The sequence below is a fragment of the Terrapene carolina genome, unplaced genomic scaffold (genome assembly GCF_002925995.2).
Source record: "Terrapene carolina triunguis isolate 2854851 unplaced genomic scaffold, T_m_triunguis-2.0 Scaffold33911, whole genome shotgun sequence".
NCBI classification, from domain to species: domain Eukaryota; kingdom Metazoa; phylum Chordata; order Testudines; family Emydidae; genus Terrapene; species Terrapene triunguis.
Window position 1 is genome coordinate 10,365,181 of NW_020698262.1, and position 17,818 is coordinate 10,382,998.

General features: G+C 48.7%; 1 protein-coding gene across 1 annotated transcript in view; it reads right to left on the minus strand.

The window, feature by feature from the left end:
- Window positions 1–404: 404 nt before the first annotated feature.
- The window catches only part of LOC113405066 (genetic suppressor element 1-like), a 49,893-nt gene continuing 32,479 nt past the window's right edge, over window positions 405–17,818 (minus strand). Inside the window, exons 8-15 of the mRNA XM_026663806.1 lie at window positions 14,369–14,964; window positions 11,185–11,297; window positions 9,638–9,908; window positions 8,357–8,464; window positions 7,177–7,548; window positions 4,752–5,039; window positions 1,768–1,871; window positions 405–782 (exon numbers count right to left, since the gene is read on the minus strand). Coding sequence (XP_026519591.1) covers window positions 648–782; window positions 1,768–1,871; window positions 4,752–5,039; window positions 7,177–7,548; window positions 8,357–8,464; window positions 9,638–9,908; window positions 11,185–11,297; window positions 14,369–14,964 — 1,987 coding nt within the window. The 3' untranslated portion in view covers window positions 405–647. The remainder of the gene's footprint in view (window positions 783–1,767; window positions 1,872–4,751; window positions 5,040–7,176; window positions 7,549–8,356; window positions 8,465–9,637; window positions 9,909–11,184; window positions 11,298–14,368; window positions 14,965–17,818) is intronic.

Genomic DNA, 17,818 nt, shown 5'->3' on the forward strand with positions numbered 1-17,818 from the left:
GGTTTGTTTATTCACTTTATTTTTTTATAGCGAAGTGCATTTCCAGTGGAAAGCCTGTTGATTTAGGAAAAGGCTCAAGTTCTGAAGCTGTGTTGGCTCCTTCCAGGACTTGTTACTCTGCAGATCACTACCACAGCTTTCCGTATCGGAGATACACAGTTCATTTGCTTTCAAAAGTGTACCCAACTTCCTCTTAACACGAGACACACCATCTTCCCCGTGAAGAACAGGCAAACCCCATGGTACAGTAGTTGGACTAATATGGCAACAAAAGAATGATTTTGTGTGTGGACAGCACCCCCTCTACAGGGAGGTGGCTATTAGTGTTGTTGATGAAGTCTTATCAGATTTAAAAAATAATAATTAAAAAGTGGAGGGGAAAGAGGAAAAAAAGCACCCCTCATTAAAATTAAACAAAATCTAGCCTTCATGGGTGGGTTGCTTGCAGAATTACAAAGATTCAGTTGCATTGAAGTCAAGATAGAGGTGGGTATTTTTTCTGGATCCCATAATCCTTTGCTCCATGCATGGCACATTCTCCATTTATATTTTAGCTTCAAACCTCCCAGTGAAAAATATTAAATATTCAAGGTAATAAAATAGATTATTATTTCTATACTATATGTTCAGCCTAGTGCAAGGGAGCGTCACCTGGGATATCCCTTGAAATAACCCCTAGACCACTGCATTGCAGGCAACGCAAGGCACTTTCTCAAGTGATCTAGTTCGGCCTGAAGTCGCTCCCTTTCCGAGACAATCTTCTGCTTCTGGTTCCTTAGTTCCTGTAAGGGAATAGGAAAAAACAAAGTGAAAAAGGGGACATTGACACCTCTCTCCAGCGTGTGCATCTATGGGGGATATATTATGCTCTTCTGCAGGGGCAGGCCACTGGGTTTGTTGCAGTCAACATTTGGGTGGTTTGGTGGGCAGATGGAAATGACAGCAAAGTTGGATCAAATCAGAAGAGCTGATTTTCAATCATGCTGGGGTAGTCCCGTTGAGTTTCCCCTGAGTAAGTGAGCTCGGAATCAGACCCACATGTTTTCCTCAAACTTTGTGGCATCTGTATTTTTCTCAGCACTGTTCCTTCTTACATTTGTCCACCCTACTGCCTCAAAGCTCCTGCCCTAAGAATGGAGATCCTGACATCCAGCCTTGGCTGGAGCCGGCCCATGTCTTTTTCCTGTGGTGCAGAGGTGGGGAACCCTGCAGCCAGCTTTTCATTGGGCCAGACAGGAAACTAAAAGGGATGGCAAAACTTGTACTGCTGCATTTAAAAAATCCTACAGGGCAAGTGTTATAATAAACCTACTGCCCTGCACATGCTGAATTCCCAGTGATGGTGGGGGCACTGAACAAGCACAGAGAATCACAGGGGAGCAGTTCTGCCCTACAAGTTGTTTATAGGTTTGCACAGACTCTGGATGGGTCTCCTTTCCTTGCTACCAGGGTCATGCTGCTTACAGTGACCCTGTCTGCATGATACTTGCTAGTGCATTTTTATTCCAGAAGATGCTGTAAACAAATGGGCAGTAGGTCATCTGAGAAGCATGCTATTCTATACAGGTTTTTACACCACACTCATCACCATAGTGTCTGAGTGCCTTCCAATAGTGCAATAAGCAACACGACTACACGTGTCATGTGTTGGTTCTCTTGTCCTCACCGGCACATTCCCAAGGGCAGACTCCAATTTTCCTCTACTGGGGTTCCAGTAGGTTCGCCCCCCCTCCCCCCCCCGAGCATGTCAAAGTGTCTATCGCTCACCGCCATGCTGTGTGACAGCTGCTCTGCAGTCAGACTGAGACTGTAATGCTGGGCCTCCAGCCGTCGGCACTGTGTCTGCAACACTTGGCGTTCCAGGTTTTGTTCTGCAAGCAAATGAGAAACAATCAGCCTTGCATGGTATCATCAGACTATTTGGCTAATAGCATCTCTGGTCTGGCTAGTCTTTCCCACACCAGGCTCCTGAATTCTCACCCTTGATGTTGGCCTTCTGAAACCTCAGAAGGTCACTGCCAGAGGTAAGATGTCAGACGTGCCAGTCTGCTCCAGCATGGACCTCTCAACCTTCATCCACCACTACTGAAATGTTCTCACCATATTATGTCATGGAGATTAAGGACACCACCACTGTAGCCAATGATCAACTGCGCAGCAAACTACATAACCTCATGGATGGAAGAGTCCTCCATATCTTGGCCTTTTTCCTAAAATTTGTGCACCATGCTGCAATGTTCCTAAGGTGTTCATTTGTGCATTCACCAGACATGACCGCTGGCATTCTTTAAACCAAGCACTGGCACACTGGACAGATCTGTAAAAAGTTAAGGCAGGATACTTCTTGCCAAATTCTCTCCTATTCCAGCAGGATTAACTCTGCCCTTCCCAAATAGATTAAAATAAATTCCAGGCAGTCTACAGTGCCTCTAGAATGCAGCATGGTGCTGGTTCCAGACTTACCGCCTCTTCAGAATGTAGGCCCAGCTCCTAAAGGTGTTTAGGCTCCTATCTTCCATTGATTTCAAATGTGCTCAGTTTGCATAAAGGAAGGATTTTTTTTTAACTGCCAGTCATGCAAATACAGCCTAGGATCTGAGAGACAAGCTGGGTTCTTTATTGCTTGTGCATCATCAACTAGGTGCCTAAATACCATGGGAATGGAGAACAGGCTCTGCAGCTGGAACAAAGATTCTATTGATGGGTGAGCCAAAACATAGCATCCAGGTTCCTCTCCCACAGCTCTGTTGCCTCTGCAAGGCTAACAGGAGTAAAAGCTTATTATGGCATCAGACAAGAGTCCGAATATATACAGGGAGCAGAGCTGTTGAGAGAGGTCCATTTCCCCCTGTCATTTTTCTGACTCCACACTTTAAACAGAGACTCTGCTCTGTGTGGAGTTTAACCATCCAATACCACTTTTCCTAAGGCAGGACTGTACTCCTGTCCAAAACCCCTCCTTCCATGCGCAGCCTGCTTTGAGCCAGATGACTACCACCACCCATGGCAGAGGTAGCTACATTATAGTGGTGCTGTTGGTGAAATACTTTGGGATCCTCCAAGATGAAAGGCTCTCAGGAATGCAAACTAGTATAATCATGTTCTAAAGGAAAGTAAGAACTGATCTGCAAGACAGCCTGATGTCAAATAAAGGGTCCGCAGCTTATGGAAAAAACACTGCCGAAGCTCCTTTGAGAAAGCTAACAGCACCTTTCAGTTTTCTAAAAGACAATTTAAACTGTATTCATAAGGATCTGAGTACGTGAGATGTAATTAACTTCCAGGGTATCAGAAACATTATTGGGTCTTGCACACTAACAAAGGATTTATTGCCGTGATAAAACGAGAGGGGAACCTAAAGCAGCTGATCCACTGGAAGCTGTTCAATATTTCTATCGTCTTATCAAGAACACAAAGAATAATCAGCGCGCCGGAAAGTAAAACAGCATGTAGCAAAATTTGTGCAGCATTGAATGTGTAGAGCATTCATAGGTGTTCATAGGTTAGCCAGCTGTATTGACGCTGAAAGGTTGCTGTGTATTTTTGATAACCATCTAATCACGGAGGACTAATTGCAGTGGCATGAACAAACACCTGAGTCTTAAGAGCTGGAGAATCAGGTGGATACCACAGAGATAGGTGCTGTGGAAAACAGATTAAATTAGATTCACCAATAATGGTAAAAGATGCCCCAATCCTATTTCAGACTCTGAGTTGCAGCCTACACATGTATTTATAACTGCAATAAATTAGGGAAAGACTTGGTGATCAATCTGCATTTGTGTTTTCCTGAGACTTGGCTCCAGCTCGCCATTTGGTAATTAGCTGTGTTGTAATTCCTAAAGTGTCTCTCTCCACAGATGAGACTGACAGCCCTTAAGTGAAGTGTTGTTCAAAAGAAAATGACTCACAGCCCCTTGGGTGCAGCGCATGCCAGTGGCTGAGCTATCTGATTGTTTTGGGGCACAGTGGAGGGTGCGCCAGGTCACCGTTTGACACCTGTATGGCATCTCCATTGCCAGCTTGAGGCGGTGCATCAGCGGGGTTATTTTTAGACACATTTCAAGAATATAAAGCAGGAGACTAAGGAGAAAAACATCAAGGGGTTTTGCGCTCTTGAATCCAGACTCCATTTCGCTGTGCAGCCTTACAGACACTGCTCTAAGGTGCTGGGTCGTATTAATGAATTTTCATACACACCTGTCGCCTTTATGTCTATCCTCTGCTAATTAACAGCCTTATGCTTTTCCACAGCCCCTTCCCGTCGGAGGATCTTAAAGTGCTCGACAGATGTGAATAAATTTGCCTCACCTGTGAGACTGATCTGTTTTTAATCCCCATGGTACGGATCAGGAAACTAAAGCACAGAGTAACATGCCCAAGGTCCCAATGGGTCGATGGCAGAGCCAAGGCTCGAACCCAGTGCTCTTGGAAACTAATAGGCACAGAGCAGTTCTTATCATTATCAGAGAGACAACCCTTCAGTATTGAGAGAGCACAGTCAAGCAAGCAACTGCAGCAACAGGGACAGCAGTAGCCCTGCTATTCCTTCTCCACTCCAGCTGAGGTTGAAGTTGGAAGTTTCACCAAAATTCCACCTTCTCCTCTTACATTACAGAAAATGTAGTGATGTGAGCACCCTCTGAGATGGTAGCAGAAATACCATACTGTCATTTATAGGACTGAGACCTCAAGGTGACAGGAGGGCTTGAAATCGCCTTGATGTCCCATTTGTAATCCTTTTCCCTTACCTTCTATATGTTCCTGATAAGCTTCGAAGATTGCCTCAATCCCCTGCCATTTAGGTCTAGGGTACTCCTCTTCCTCCTCTTCTTCCTCCTCCTCCTCCTCCTCCCCCTCTGAGTCAGAGTCCTTGTCCTGTTCGGGTGGGATGAGCCCCTTTCGTGCCAGTGGGGTGTCTTGCTGCCCATTCTGTTGAGGCAGCTGGACCCTGCTTGAGGTCTGAAGCTCAGGAATGTTGTAATGGATAGAGGTGTCAATTTTGTGGTTCTGCTCTGCAGTAAGTGCTGCTGCACTTCCTGAAAGCAAGACAGGAACAGAAAACAATCAGAAAAGACGACTTCTTATGTCCTCAGAAGACATTTCAAACTAAACAGGGCACATACTGGAAAACATCTCAAGGCCCGGGCCAGCGCGGATAGTCTACATGAGCTAATTCCACAGCTACCACCTGCGATCAGCCTAATTTCTGGGTGTCAAAGCATGTCCTGCAATGAAGTATATTAGGACTGATTTTCCAACCCTTGCCTCCATCCGTGTGCATGCACCTGCTCTGCACTAACACCTATGCACACAGGTGGACATGCACAAGTGGGGGCCAGGTGTTGAAGCTCCACTGACAATCAGATTCGTAGCAGTGTCTGGTTACTGTACCAGGCAGCCACAAAGGCTAAGAAGCTTGACTTCTCATTTGCTGGAGACAAGAGGAGTGTGGGAGCTGGGGTGTGGATCACCTGGCCACTAGTGTCTGATTAGAATTCTCTGTCTCCCTGCTTGCGAGGAACAGTCTGACCCTGACTGTCCGGGCAGCCCATGTGGAATCACACTGGTTGATAAATCGAAAAAGGATGAGTGACTGAACTCTATGCACTTGCATCAGTGTGAAGAGAATGCCAAATGCAAGGCTGCAAATTCCCTTGCACACCCTTTGTAACAGAAGGTGCAGTGAGTGCAAGAAAACTCTTTTCACAATCCTTCTCTAATCCTCACCCTCTCCTGATGGCACACACACCTGGAAATATGTTACTGCTTTTCTAAAATGCTACAACTATTTTGTGTATTACAGTAGCGCCTAGTGGCCCCTAAGCTCTTTAGGGGGAGATCCTAACTGGCAAGATAAGAGACAGGGCAGGAGGAACAACAGAAGTGCAGAGAAATGATGTGACTTGCCGTAGAATCATAGAATATCAGGGTTGGAAGGGACCTCAGGAGGTCATCTAGTCCAACCCCCTGCTCAAAGCAGGACCAATTCCCAACCAAATCATCCCAGCCAGGGCTTTGTCAAGCCTGACCTTAAAAACCTCCAAGGAAGGAGATTCCACCACCTCCCTAGGTAACCCATTCCGGTGCTTCACCACTCTCCTAAAGAAAAAGTTTTTCCTAGGTCATACAGCAGGTCAGTGGCAGAGTTGGGACTAGAGTGCCGGTCTCTTGCCTGTCAGTTAAGTGACCTAATCACTGATGTGTGTCCTTAAAATAGGCTTCTTATTTAAAAACATTTTTGATCAGGTTGCATTAACAAATGTGCTGCCCTTGGGTTATTAATTTGTCTATAAGATTAACTTTTCTTCCTCAGTGTTGGAGATGTCTTCAGTAGATTTTAATGGCTCTCTGAGCCAGTCATTGCATACATTTATGGCCCCGTACTGTCTACATTTTTTGTATGCTGCTCCTCTCTGCTTTCTTAATACTTCTTTTTAATTTTCTGTTAACAGCTGCTCCCTACACACTGTTGTAACTTTACTTCTGCCCACTGAAATTAATGAGCTTTTCAGTGCGTGAGCCATATTTTCAGTGCCTCTCATGAAGTTCCCATATTTTTACCTCCTACTGTAATTGTTCAGGCTGTTTCAGTGATGGGAAAGCACAGATGTATTCATAATTTCCAGAAACAGGTTGTGCTTCATGCTTACATTGAGTACCCACATGGCTGGCAGTCAGATGTGCTTTTCTCCCTTCCCATAATGGTCATTTCTAAAACTTTTTTTCTAGAACACGTAAGAGACAAAAGCATGGCTGGCTGGGGAATTACTGTCATTATATCTGTACCAACAGCCAGATTTTCTAAACGAACTCCCGCATTTTTACATGCACAAGTTTTGCACGCACTTTTATTTCAGGTCTAGGTTTTTTGTGCACACAAACTGCCATGTATATGTGCAGATGTCCTTTGTGTACACAAACTGGAGGTTTTGATGTCTAAATACCTGACACTGTACAAGCAAATAAAGTTTGGCCTCTATTCAGGATCTGCACGTGCTAAAACTCAGGTGAGGAAAAAAGTGTGCGTGCAGAATCTTACATGTGCAAAAGTGTGGACACTTGCTTTAGAGCTTAGATGGAAGCCTCATTGAGACTTCAGTACAGTGCTCTTATTTGTACACATATACTGTTGCTGTCTCCCCCTCCATTTCCCCTCTGGGTCTGTCCCATTACCTTTGTGCTTCTGCAATGCTTTCTGTGTGGACTGCAGCACAGACTCGTGAAACTGATGTGCAAATTCCTCAGCTATGAAGGGCTCCCATGGCTTATTCTTCCCATTCATGCTGTGAGAGAGTGGCACCGGGATGTCCTTAGGCAAAGGGCCCCTGACATAATTGAATATGCTCAGGCTCTTCTTCCCGGTGTGCCCATCGTTCAGCCTGGGCTTCTCAGCAGAGACCGGAGCTGGTTCCTTGGCCCTCTGGAGCTCGTGCGGTCTCAGCTGTTCTAATCGGCTGGGCTCTGATGTCTTTTGAGTGTCTGGCAAGGAGGCGGTGATACCAACAGGTTTATCTGAATCCACAGGAAATTGCTGCACCTGGAGCTCTTTGGGAAATAAAACATAACAGAGTTACTAGTGGTGCTTGGGACTGATTCGGAGGAGATGCTTGATTCGAATGTCCCTGCGTTCCCTGAGGCGTTACTGAATGGCTGGACACATCATGGCTCTGGGGAAGGCTCTCACACTACTCTTTGGTTGATTTGCTGTTTTCTAGAAGAAGGTCCATTCACACAACACGGGATAGATCTTCCTCCAGCTGGCTGGGGCTGGAAGAGAAATCCTGTGCCAACTGTCAGGTGGGCCTGTAATGCTAAAGGACCTCTAAAAAAACCCCAGCAGACGTTGCAGTTGCAGATCAGTTCACTGCACCTTGGACTGTCTGGCCCATGACTGTGCACAACTCTCCCCCAGGGCACCCCAACTAGGCTCTGCACATGCTGTAGAGGCCCTTTGAAAATCTGACCCAGGAAGTGTTTCAACACCAAGCCTGCAACAGGCCTGACCCTCCCCCCTCCATCACTTCAACAAACTCTGCATTAGCCAGGTACTGTGAAAGCCACCTGTCTGTCTTTGGAGGAGGGGGCAATGGGCAGAATGACAGGTGAATATTGCCCATTTTATCCAGTTCAGTTATGAAGAGGTTATTGGTTGGACCCAGCTCCCCTCTCGCTCATGCTGGTGTAATTTCACTGACATCAAAGTAAAACCAGTCAAAGTACGAGGATTATCAGGCCCACTAGGTGCTCACTCTTTAGTCCCTATGATCCAATTCTCAGGAGCACCATGGAGGTCTGTCCATCCGCTCTATCCCACTTTTCTCCCCCCCATCAGCTCCTCTGCCCTGCTACTTACCAGCTGGGGTGAGACTGGGACTGTCCCGCGGGGAGCTTTTCACCACCACTGCTGCCGTCACACTTTTCTGCTTCATGGCATGGAGCATTTCCACCAGTTTCTCTTTATCTGCAGGGTGGGAAGCTGAGATTTAGTGCAGCCTTTGCCCATTGGAGCAGAGATAAGTAGGAAGATGCCGCAAGCAGACAGCACAAGGGCAGCTTTTGGCTTTGCAAGTGCATACGTGGGAAATTAGTCTCACTGGAGTTACAGCACACAGACACGAACATGGCACTTGGCCAGCACAGGGCACAAAGGCAGCAAAGGAACAGCAACTGATTTTGCAGTCGCTACGAATCAGAGCCTGCAATGGGCATTTTGCTGAACTAGTAGGACGTCACTGCTTGTGCCCACTCAGCAGCATACGGCACTGTCCATAATCTGGGTGGTGGTGGTGAGCACGGGGTTAAGGATGCTTCCTGTATCAGCTTAGCTGATCTATCCAAACCTGTTGAACAACAGGACACGAACGGCCCTGTGTGTTGGCTCCGGGGAGGGGGTGGCTACCTGGCCAGTGGAGCCATGCTACTCTCTTGCAGCACTGGGCAGATTCCCACCAGGCTGCTGACGGGTTGCATGCCATGTCATGGGAGAGACGGCATTCATGTGTTTAGGCTCACAACTGGATTGCAAATTAAACATTCCTTTGGATGCCCATTTTTATCACACTAGCTGGGGACGCCCCAGCACCAAAGGGTTTCATTCCTGGGCAGTGGCAAATGCCCTCATTTTGCTCACCACAACCAAAGCACAGATCAGGAACAGGGCAGGCTGGATCTACCGGAGAAGCAAAGCAGCTCTAACCAGCCTGCAGCAGAATGAAAACCTTGAAATCAAGAGTTAAGTGGGCATCTTCAACTCAGACTAGTGTCACTTGTCCCAGAAGTTCAGGACCTGCCTTGCAGAGGTGCTGAGAATCTGCAGCTCCCCCTGGGGGTGCTCAGCACTTCTGAAAATCAAACCCTAGGGGTGCTGTGTGTAGGGGTGGGGAGGGAAGTCACAGCACCATGAGGCAATGCATCATCACAGGGCAAAAGACCATCACCATGTTGTGACACACAAGTTCATGGAATTGAGACATTTCTCCTAGTGCTGCTCTAAAGCCCATGGCCACCAGTGTTGTGAGCTCCCCCTCCTTTCACTCATACCATAGTGACAGGGCTGTATATGTACCTAGAACGTCATCTGCAGAATCCAACACACCACATCCCTCCCCACTGGCCTGCACGGATCAAGCCGTACCTTTCCTTTTCTCTGCGCTGATGTGAGTCAGGTTGAAGATGGTCAGGAACCTCTTCTTCTCCTCGAAGTTGGGGCTGTTGTTCATTTCGTCGGGGCTGTAGCGCGTGGAGAGTGGGAGCCGCGGTGAGGGCGTCCGACGTTTGTTCTGGACTGTGGGAGGGGATGGACTCCTCTCCCTCAGCATCCTCCGCCTCTTCCTCCTCTTCTGAGTCAGCAGCTCCTCCTTCTGCTGCTGGGTGGTCAGGCCAAAAAGCTGCAGGAACTCCAATTTCTGGAGTTTGGCAATGGGAAGAGCCACATAAATGAGTAGTTTCAAAGCTCAGTGGGACTTTTCTTCAGCTGAACAGTGAAGAACCTGCTGCTGTCATGTTTCCCTGTCATATACTTCTCTCTATCTAGCTAGGTTCATGGGGGTATAATTCCATGTACACCACACTGCTTTCTGGGGACGCTTACGCAGTCTGGAAAGGAATCCATAATACTAAAATCAATGGCACGGGAAACCCAGCGTCTTTTAAACAGAGAATGAGCTGTTCAGTTCCTCCCAAACCACAGATGTATAAGCCATCCGGAAAGGGGACAGGATTGGTGGCCAACCTAAATGCTGAAGACAATTCAGCCTGTCAGCAGGGAGCATGGAAAATGCACCACTGTGCTTGTTCAGATCAGAGAGCTACAGGCTAGCGGTCTAGACATGGGACTGGAAGGCAGACTTCCGAGCACTCCTCCTCCTGTTGTTGTTATTAAATATTTATAGTATGGTAGGACCAAGGCCCCCAGTCAGGATTGAGGCCCCATTATGTTAGGTGCTGTATAGACACAGTAAAGAGACAACCCCTGCCCTGAAGGACTTGCAATTTGAAGACACAGACTAAGGGTAAGGGAAGGTTATGGCTCGGACACTGTCTCTCTCTACGGCCCCAAGCAAGTCACTTTACCTCCCTGCCTCAGTTTCTCCATCTGCCCGATGGGGTAATAAATCCTCATTCCCCTGTCTCACACAGGTTAGTTAATGTTGGTGAAATGCTGTGAAGCTGATTAGTGCAGTGGGCTACACATTAATAGAGGCCCTCTTCCAAAGGCTGGCAACGGGCTAAGCAAGCCATGGCTAAGCCTCGGGTACAGAGAGGCGGTGAGAGGAGGATGATCCTACAGCCCCTTTTCCGAGCTGAGAAAAGCTTAGTCTCTCCTCTGCATCAACCCTCTGAAACCCCCTCACTGTATCTTTCCACCTCGTCCAGTCACCTTCCTTGTCTGAAAACACCCCTTCCATCCTTTCACTGGGCCCCTTCGTTGTGGCTTGCCTCCTGCTGCTGCTACTTACTTATCTCTGCAGTGGGAAAGGTCTGAGAATCTGTACAGAGCAAAGCCACAGTGTCCTCAATGGTACTCCTGGGCTAGAAACATACCATGGCTGTATCCTAGGCTGCTCTGCCCCATAATGCCCAGTGACCATATAGAGTCTGAGCTGGCTCAGGGCACCTCACCCATAGGACTGGCCACAAAGGCTCAAGAGTAACCTCAGCAGGATCAGACAGCTGGCATACCTCCGAGGAAGTATCCAGTTTCAGCGGGGGCTGCTCGGCAACGCACCGGAGATGGGCTCTCACTTCCTCCTCATCACTCTCGTCGTAGGAGTCATCCAGGTCATAGTAATAGCCTGTGCGTGAGAGACGCAAAGTGGGACGGTGAGGCCAAGAGGTGGAACAGACAGCTCCCCCCCCCCCACTCGAGAGAACCCGTCAGAGCTCCATCAACTCAGACTTGGGTAGCTTGCGATGAATCCCAGCCAAGTGACACGCCGGGAGGGCTCAGCAAGCAGGCCTGGAAGAATTGCCCAGCTCTAAGGGCTTGTGACTGGACAAAGGGCTCCCTGCAGGAACTGTTTTCAGCCTGCTGTGTAATTCACAGAAGCGGCTGGCTGTACCCTCAGGGGGCTGAAGGCCATGCCATGCAATAGGCCTACAAGTGCATTTCAGTCCATCTCCCTGGGCCCATTACACAGGGAAAAGAACAGTCCAGGGCATGTGTGCATGTACCTACGTCACTACCTGAACCACACGGGGTGCCGTGGTGACTGGCAGCAGTTTGGGTTGCATCTATGATGCGTGGGGAATATATTCTCTACGTGCCAAATGTCTCATAGAAAGCCTGCTTTTGAAATGTTTGAAAGAGGCTTTAAGCTATCACTGGTCCTTTATTCATAAGCTTCCACCTGGGAAGCGCAGCTCCTTTTAGTACCAGGAAGGCAAGTGGCCAGGATTTGGAGGCAAAAGTGGGGAATTATCACTAATAAACCTCTACAAGTTCACCACAAAATGGCTTTTCTCTCTGGAATAATAGCACATAAATGGCTGAAATCTTGGGACTGGTCACAGGCTAGCAGAATGTGCTGTGGGTCCCAATGGAAAGCTGGGAAGTCCCCTTCCCAATGGGATAAAGCTCCCATTTCTAGTCTTGATGAGTGGAGAATTGGCGAGTTCTCAGACCGCTATTGGCTCAGGGCTTGTCAATCCTGGGGCTTGGTCCTTTTGGGTTTGGAGTGGGAGGAGAAGAAGAAATAATTTCCCAGGTTGTTGATGGGTTTGTTTTTCATATAAATGCAGCTGTCTGAGGCTGCTCAGTAGTTTGACACATTACAAATAATCCCATGAGAGGGGGATTCATGATTAGAGACACAATTTATTACAGCCAACTGCATGTGCAACTACGATGATTGTGCACTGGTCATTTGGATGTACAGTCATGGTAACGGAGTATGCAGAATAGGCATGTGTGTCTGTGTGCTTAGATAGGCTTGCGTGTGTGATCATATTAGCTGATCTTTCAAGATTATTCCCCGCCGATAGAGGAACTCAAACTAAACTGACACCCCACACTTGAGCAATACACTGGGAGCGGATATTGATCTGCAGCTGAGATCAGAATCCCTGCATATGAGGAGGAGCTCCCCTGAAGCCAATGGCCTTCCCCAGAGTGCACTGTGGCCGATAGCCCATGCCCCTCCCGCAAGCATTCGGAGTCACGTGTAGAATTTGCGACACATTGGGTCTGCAGCATCAACAGTTGTTCAGATTAAACATCTGCAACCTTGCAGATCTGTAACTGCTCCCTGCCTGTCACAAGAAAGCAGCTTCTCGGATATGCCCAGCCAGGTCAGTGAGGAGTTCAGGCCCCGCTGAATAGCCTCAAATAAGGATGTCCTCCTGGGTACATGGAAGCCATGAACTACCAGGCAGCCTTCTGCAGGGAGGGGGTGGAGTGGTGTGTCTCATTTTTATGGCAGAAGCATCTGTGCACTGCAGGAGTGACCAGCGTGCCACCCTGGCATAGTACCCAACATTGCAGGAGACACGGCTCACATGCACGGCAGTGTAGCAGCCTATTGTGCCGTCAGCTGCTTCCACTAGCTCCAAAGAGTTAATGGGCAGAGGCAGGAGGTGGGCCAAGTGCAAAGCAGAAATAACAGAACGTTTGGTGCCAAAAGGGAATAGAAGAGAACTGCAACATGCCGGCGAGCCAAGAGCCAGCCATCTGAGACACAGCATGTGTCAGCAGCAGAGACAGCAGCAGCCCAGAGAATGACTGTGTAGCTCCCATGCCCCAAATCCTCCTCTCCCCACCGCAGAGCAGTCTCCTCCCTCTGTTCCTATCCCTGCTTGTTCAGTCCTATTAATATTTAAAGCCATCTTATTAGCCTCAGTTCATCATTTATTAATTGGGCATGTCTGCAGTGGAGGATGTACAGAGCTGCTCTGATTTGGCTTTCAGCGTGATTTGCATAGGCAGTGGGGACAGCAGTGTGGTCTGTCTGCTAGGCAGAGGTGTCAATTAGCTCCCTGGAAGACATACGACCCCACTACCAGGGCTTGTTCAGAATCAAAGGTGTTATTGTCCTTATTTAATTGTCTTGGACAACACACACACACACACACACACACTCACACTCTCTCTCCCCCCCATGGAAGAGACAATGCTGCTGCTGCTTTACTGTGTTTGGAGCAGGATTCACAGCCCTGAAAACTCCAGTCCTCTCTTCATCTCCAGAGCAGGGCCAATGGCAGTGCTGCCCGGCTAATGCATTTGACCCGTCTCAGAGGAACCCCCTCTAATGAACACGGCCCATTCAATCTTTGTCTTTTACATGGACACAGACAGGGGTGCCAGTGAGAGCCAGCCATGGTGGTGGGTGAGTGAGAGAGACAAGAGACTTGTTCAACAGGAATTGGACTAAGATATCCCCATCCTGAATAATTTCACGCAGGCCACTGATCAGCCATCAGATGGTCACAACTTTCATCCCCTGCTGACCCCAGCTGGGTTTGAGCCTTTGCTCTAGGGTTAAGGGCTCTTCAGCTCATTTCCAATCTTCTGATCTGTCCAGTTCCCCCTGCTCAAAGCTACAGCCCTTTAGCACTGCTTCAGTTTGTTTCTATTCTCAGAGCTTGTCTACATAGGACGTTACTGCGCGACGAGCCAGGGTTTGATCTACCGTCCAGGAGTGCGCTTTGGCTACTACTGTTTGTAAAGTGTAGCAAGTCAAAGCACTCTCCCGGCCTGTTTGTGCCCTGTAGCACAGGGTGTTATGGCACAGCAAGCTACTGTGCTGTAGATTCACACCCTGGCTCGCAGCGCAGTAGCATCCTGTGTAGACAAGCCCTCAGTGAGATGTCATGTTCAGCGCTACTGCGGCACTGCGGCTGGAAGGGACTCCTCAATGCAGGCACTCACCTTTCTCCCTGGCTTCTCTCCGCCTCCGCTCCTCCAGGTCCAGTTTGCTGACTAGTTTACGGTGTTGCTGCAGGAACTCGTCGTAAACGTACATGGGGTCGTGGGCCCTAGGCAGCGGGTGCCGGTAAGGTGAGCTAGGCTTGCTGGGCAGGCTGACCTCAGCAAACTGCCCCGGCTGGGAAAGCGATGCCCTCTGTTGGTTAAGGATGGTCTGTGTGGACTTTTCCAGTTCTGCCAGGAAGGGCCCATGGGAGAACCCACCATGTTCCGACGCCCCAGGCTCCCTGGCAGGCTGGTATTTGTCCAGTGTCTCTCTCTTTCTGGCCCCTTCGTCCAGCTTCTCGGGGCAGTATCCTCGTTCCACCTTCACCAAGGGGATGGCTTGTCGGCTGGGCTCGTACTGGGCAGGGTGGGCATGGAGAGAGTGATTCTCCTGGATCCTGCGCGGCTCCATGTTGTTCTCCAGCAAGGACACAGGGTTCCAGAGCGAGGTGGGCACTGGATGATGCTGAGGTTTGGGAGAGATGAGCGGAGGGGGCCCTCCAAAGTGCTGTGGTTGGTCTCGGCCACTTGGCTCATGGCGGTTTGGTCCTGATCTGCGAAACAAGAGACCCACAATAAGTTAGAGAGGTGTCAGCAGGATCATAGAAGCAACAATTTTGGTGCCACTGGGGGACACTTGAATAAGAGGAGTGCATAGCAGTCATGCCCTGCCACTGTCACCCAAAGCAGACCTCGCAAAAGGAAGCTGCTCCCATGCTGCTCATCTGCATCCTTTCACATTGCTCCTGGGGGGAGAGAGGCTCCCATTCAGTAAAGGGTCTATGTGAGCAAGTGCATTTCAGGGCCCCCTGACACCAGCATTGGGAGCCCCTACGCAACACCAGCAACAGGGGAGCTTCACGCTCATTTCCTTCTGAACTTTACCAGAAACATTCAGCTTTCGTTTTGATTTTAAGGGCCAGATCATCAAAAAAGATAGGTGCAAAAATGCATGTGCAATTCCTCACCTCATCTACGCAAGCAACTGCCGCATCAGTACAGCCACACGGGGTGATTGCATTGCTGGCCTTTTTAATGCATCTGTCGGCAATGGTCACCCAGTTGGCACCCCCCCCCAATGGGAACGATGGGCACATTTGCACACTCAGCTTTGATAAATGCAGCCTTAAGAGCTCTTTAGAGTGGTGTGATTTCTCCAGGTGAGGAAACCATACCACGTGACCTGTAAGGACTAAGGCTATGGCTACACTTGCAGATGTAGAGCGCGGGAAGTTAAACCAGCCCTCGGAGACCGCAACAGGGAAAGCGCTGCCATGTGTTCACACTGTCAGCTGCAAGCGCAGGGGCGTGGCCACATTAGCAGCTCTCGCAACGCCACAGAGAGCAGTGCATTGTGGTAACTATCCCAGTGTGCAAGTGGCTGCAGCGTGCTTTTCAAATGGGGTCGGGGAGCGTGACAGGGAGTGTGTTATGTGTATGTGAGGGGAGAGACAGTGAGTTTTGGGGGGCAGAGAGTGTGTCAGCATGCTGTCTTGTAAGTTCAGACAGTGGCGAGGGAAGGGGGAAACCCTGACATCAGCCCCCACCCCCTGCCTCACACACACACACACACACACACACCTGCCTCTGCAACAGCAGCATTCCACAGTAATGGTTTGCTTTGTCTCGGAGCAGATAAGCATGCCGGCTGTCAGAAACAGAGCTTTGAAAGGGGACAGTCACATGCCTGCAGCCCAGTTCAAAACAATGACCAGAGTGGCCACTTGACTTCACGACTTTACAGAGGCCAATCACAGCGCAGTAATGCAACACATCGTCCACACTGACACCCCGGCGTTTCAGCCAGGGCGCAGCAAGGTGGAGGTGGATTACCAGGGGCGCTCCAGCCGCGGAGTCCAGACGCTCTAAGTGCCTTACCAGTGTGGACACCTCAGGAGTTAGGGCGCTCTAACTTGCAAGTGTAGCCAAGCCCTAGGACACATCTTGGGCCTCCCAGGGGAATAGCCAAGAGATGGCAGCAGGAAAAGAGGTATTCAGATTATGAAGGCATTTAACTCTGGGACGGAAGAAAAATTCCCTGCTAAACTGCATCTTCAAGGCTTGATAACCAGACTGCCTCTGAATGCAACTGGCACGACATCTAGTGGTCATTTGGTTAACTGCAGTGGATAATACACAACTGTGGAAGGCATTCACATTATGTATAGACCTATTCCATTATCAGCTGTTGCAGGATGCGATTACAGAATTAAAGACTGCGTGGTAATACATAAGTGAACCTGGGAAGAACTGAGATGGCACAGTTACCCTTAATGCCTACATAATTTGGGGAGTATTTAATATGTAACCAGTTTGTCAGGAATCAAGTTACTCTCTTTCTGATGCATAAGCTTTAGTCTGAATTTTGCCCCCTTTTTAGGTTAATGAATCATTTACAAACCGCTCTGGAGTCTCCCTCAATGGCTTTGTTATTTAGAAGCATTTGATAAGCAACTGGCCTAAAAAACAAAGTTGTGACTCAAGGCTGTTTGCAAACAATTAATGGTTCGTTATTGGTCATCTAAGTCATATGATATGGTATTTTCTTGCCCAGATTGGACAGGCTTTCTGGTTCTTAAACACCTGGCTAAAAACTCTCGGATTCACAAACATTTCCCCAAATACCTGCTGGTCAAGCCCATGGATCTTAACCATCGAAGCTCGGCACTTTTAGTCATCAATTGCTTGTTTAGCTATTTGACCCACCCTAGTTGTCAATTCCCCTATAGATATCTTACTTCCAGCCCAAGGCTCTGATCATGCCTCGTGATTGTTGTGGGTGCACTCCTGTGCTCGCCTGGAGCTCTGTTCAGTGGGGATCCGCACAGAAGCAGCAGTTTACCTGCGTGGGTCCCAACGCAGGACCCAAGGGGGTAAATCTACTTTTTAGCCATCTACAAACCACCAGATACAGCCTCTGCCCAGGTTCTGCTGAACAAAGGCAAGGAGATGGGGCATGGCACTCAGCGCTCTAGAAGCACAAAGGGAACGACACCGTGAAACCCTTCTTAAGTAACCGGCAAAGGAATAAAACTGTTAGCAGAATAAATATTTCATGCGCTGAAGCTGTGCATTTAACAGTTTTCCACTTCAGAGCCCCGGACCTCCGTGCACTGAAGCATCAAGTTCAGATCAGTACTACAATTTATAGCGCAGCTGCCATGGAGCTGTGGAAAGCAGAGGTACAGACACCCACAGTGAGCAGGAGACGAGCCTCTTCCACTTCCTACCTAGAGTGCTTTCCCCCTGCCAGCATGCATGAGCTCTATAGGCCTGTCTAGTATAGATCGATCCTGTGCTAGCTACAGAGCTCTGGAGAAATTGGCCCATGTCACAGCAGCCTGCTTGTTTAATAGACCTTTAAGAAGGCAGGGAAGCAATGCGCATTCAATTCGACATGGCAAGGTA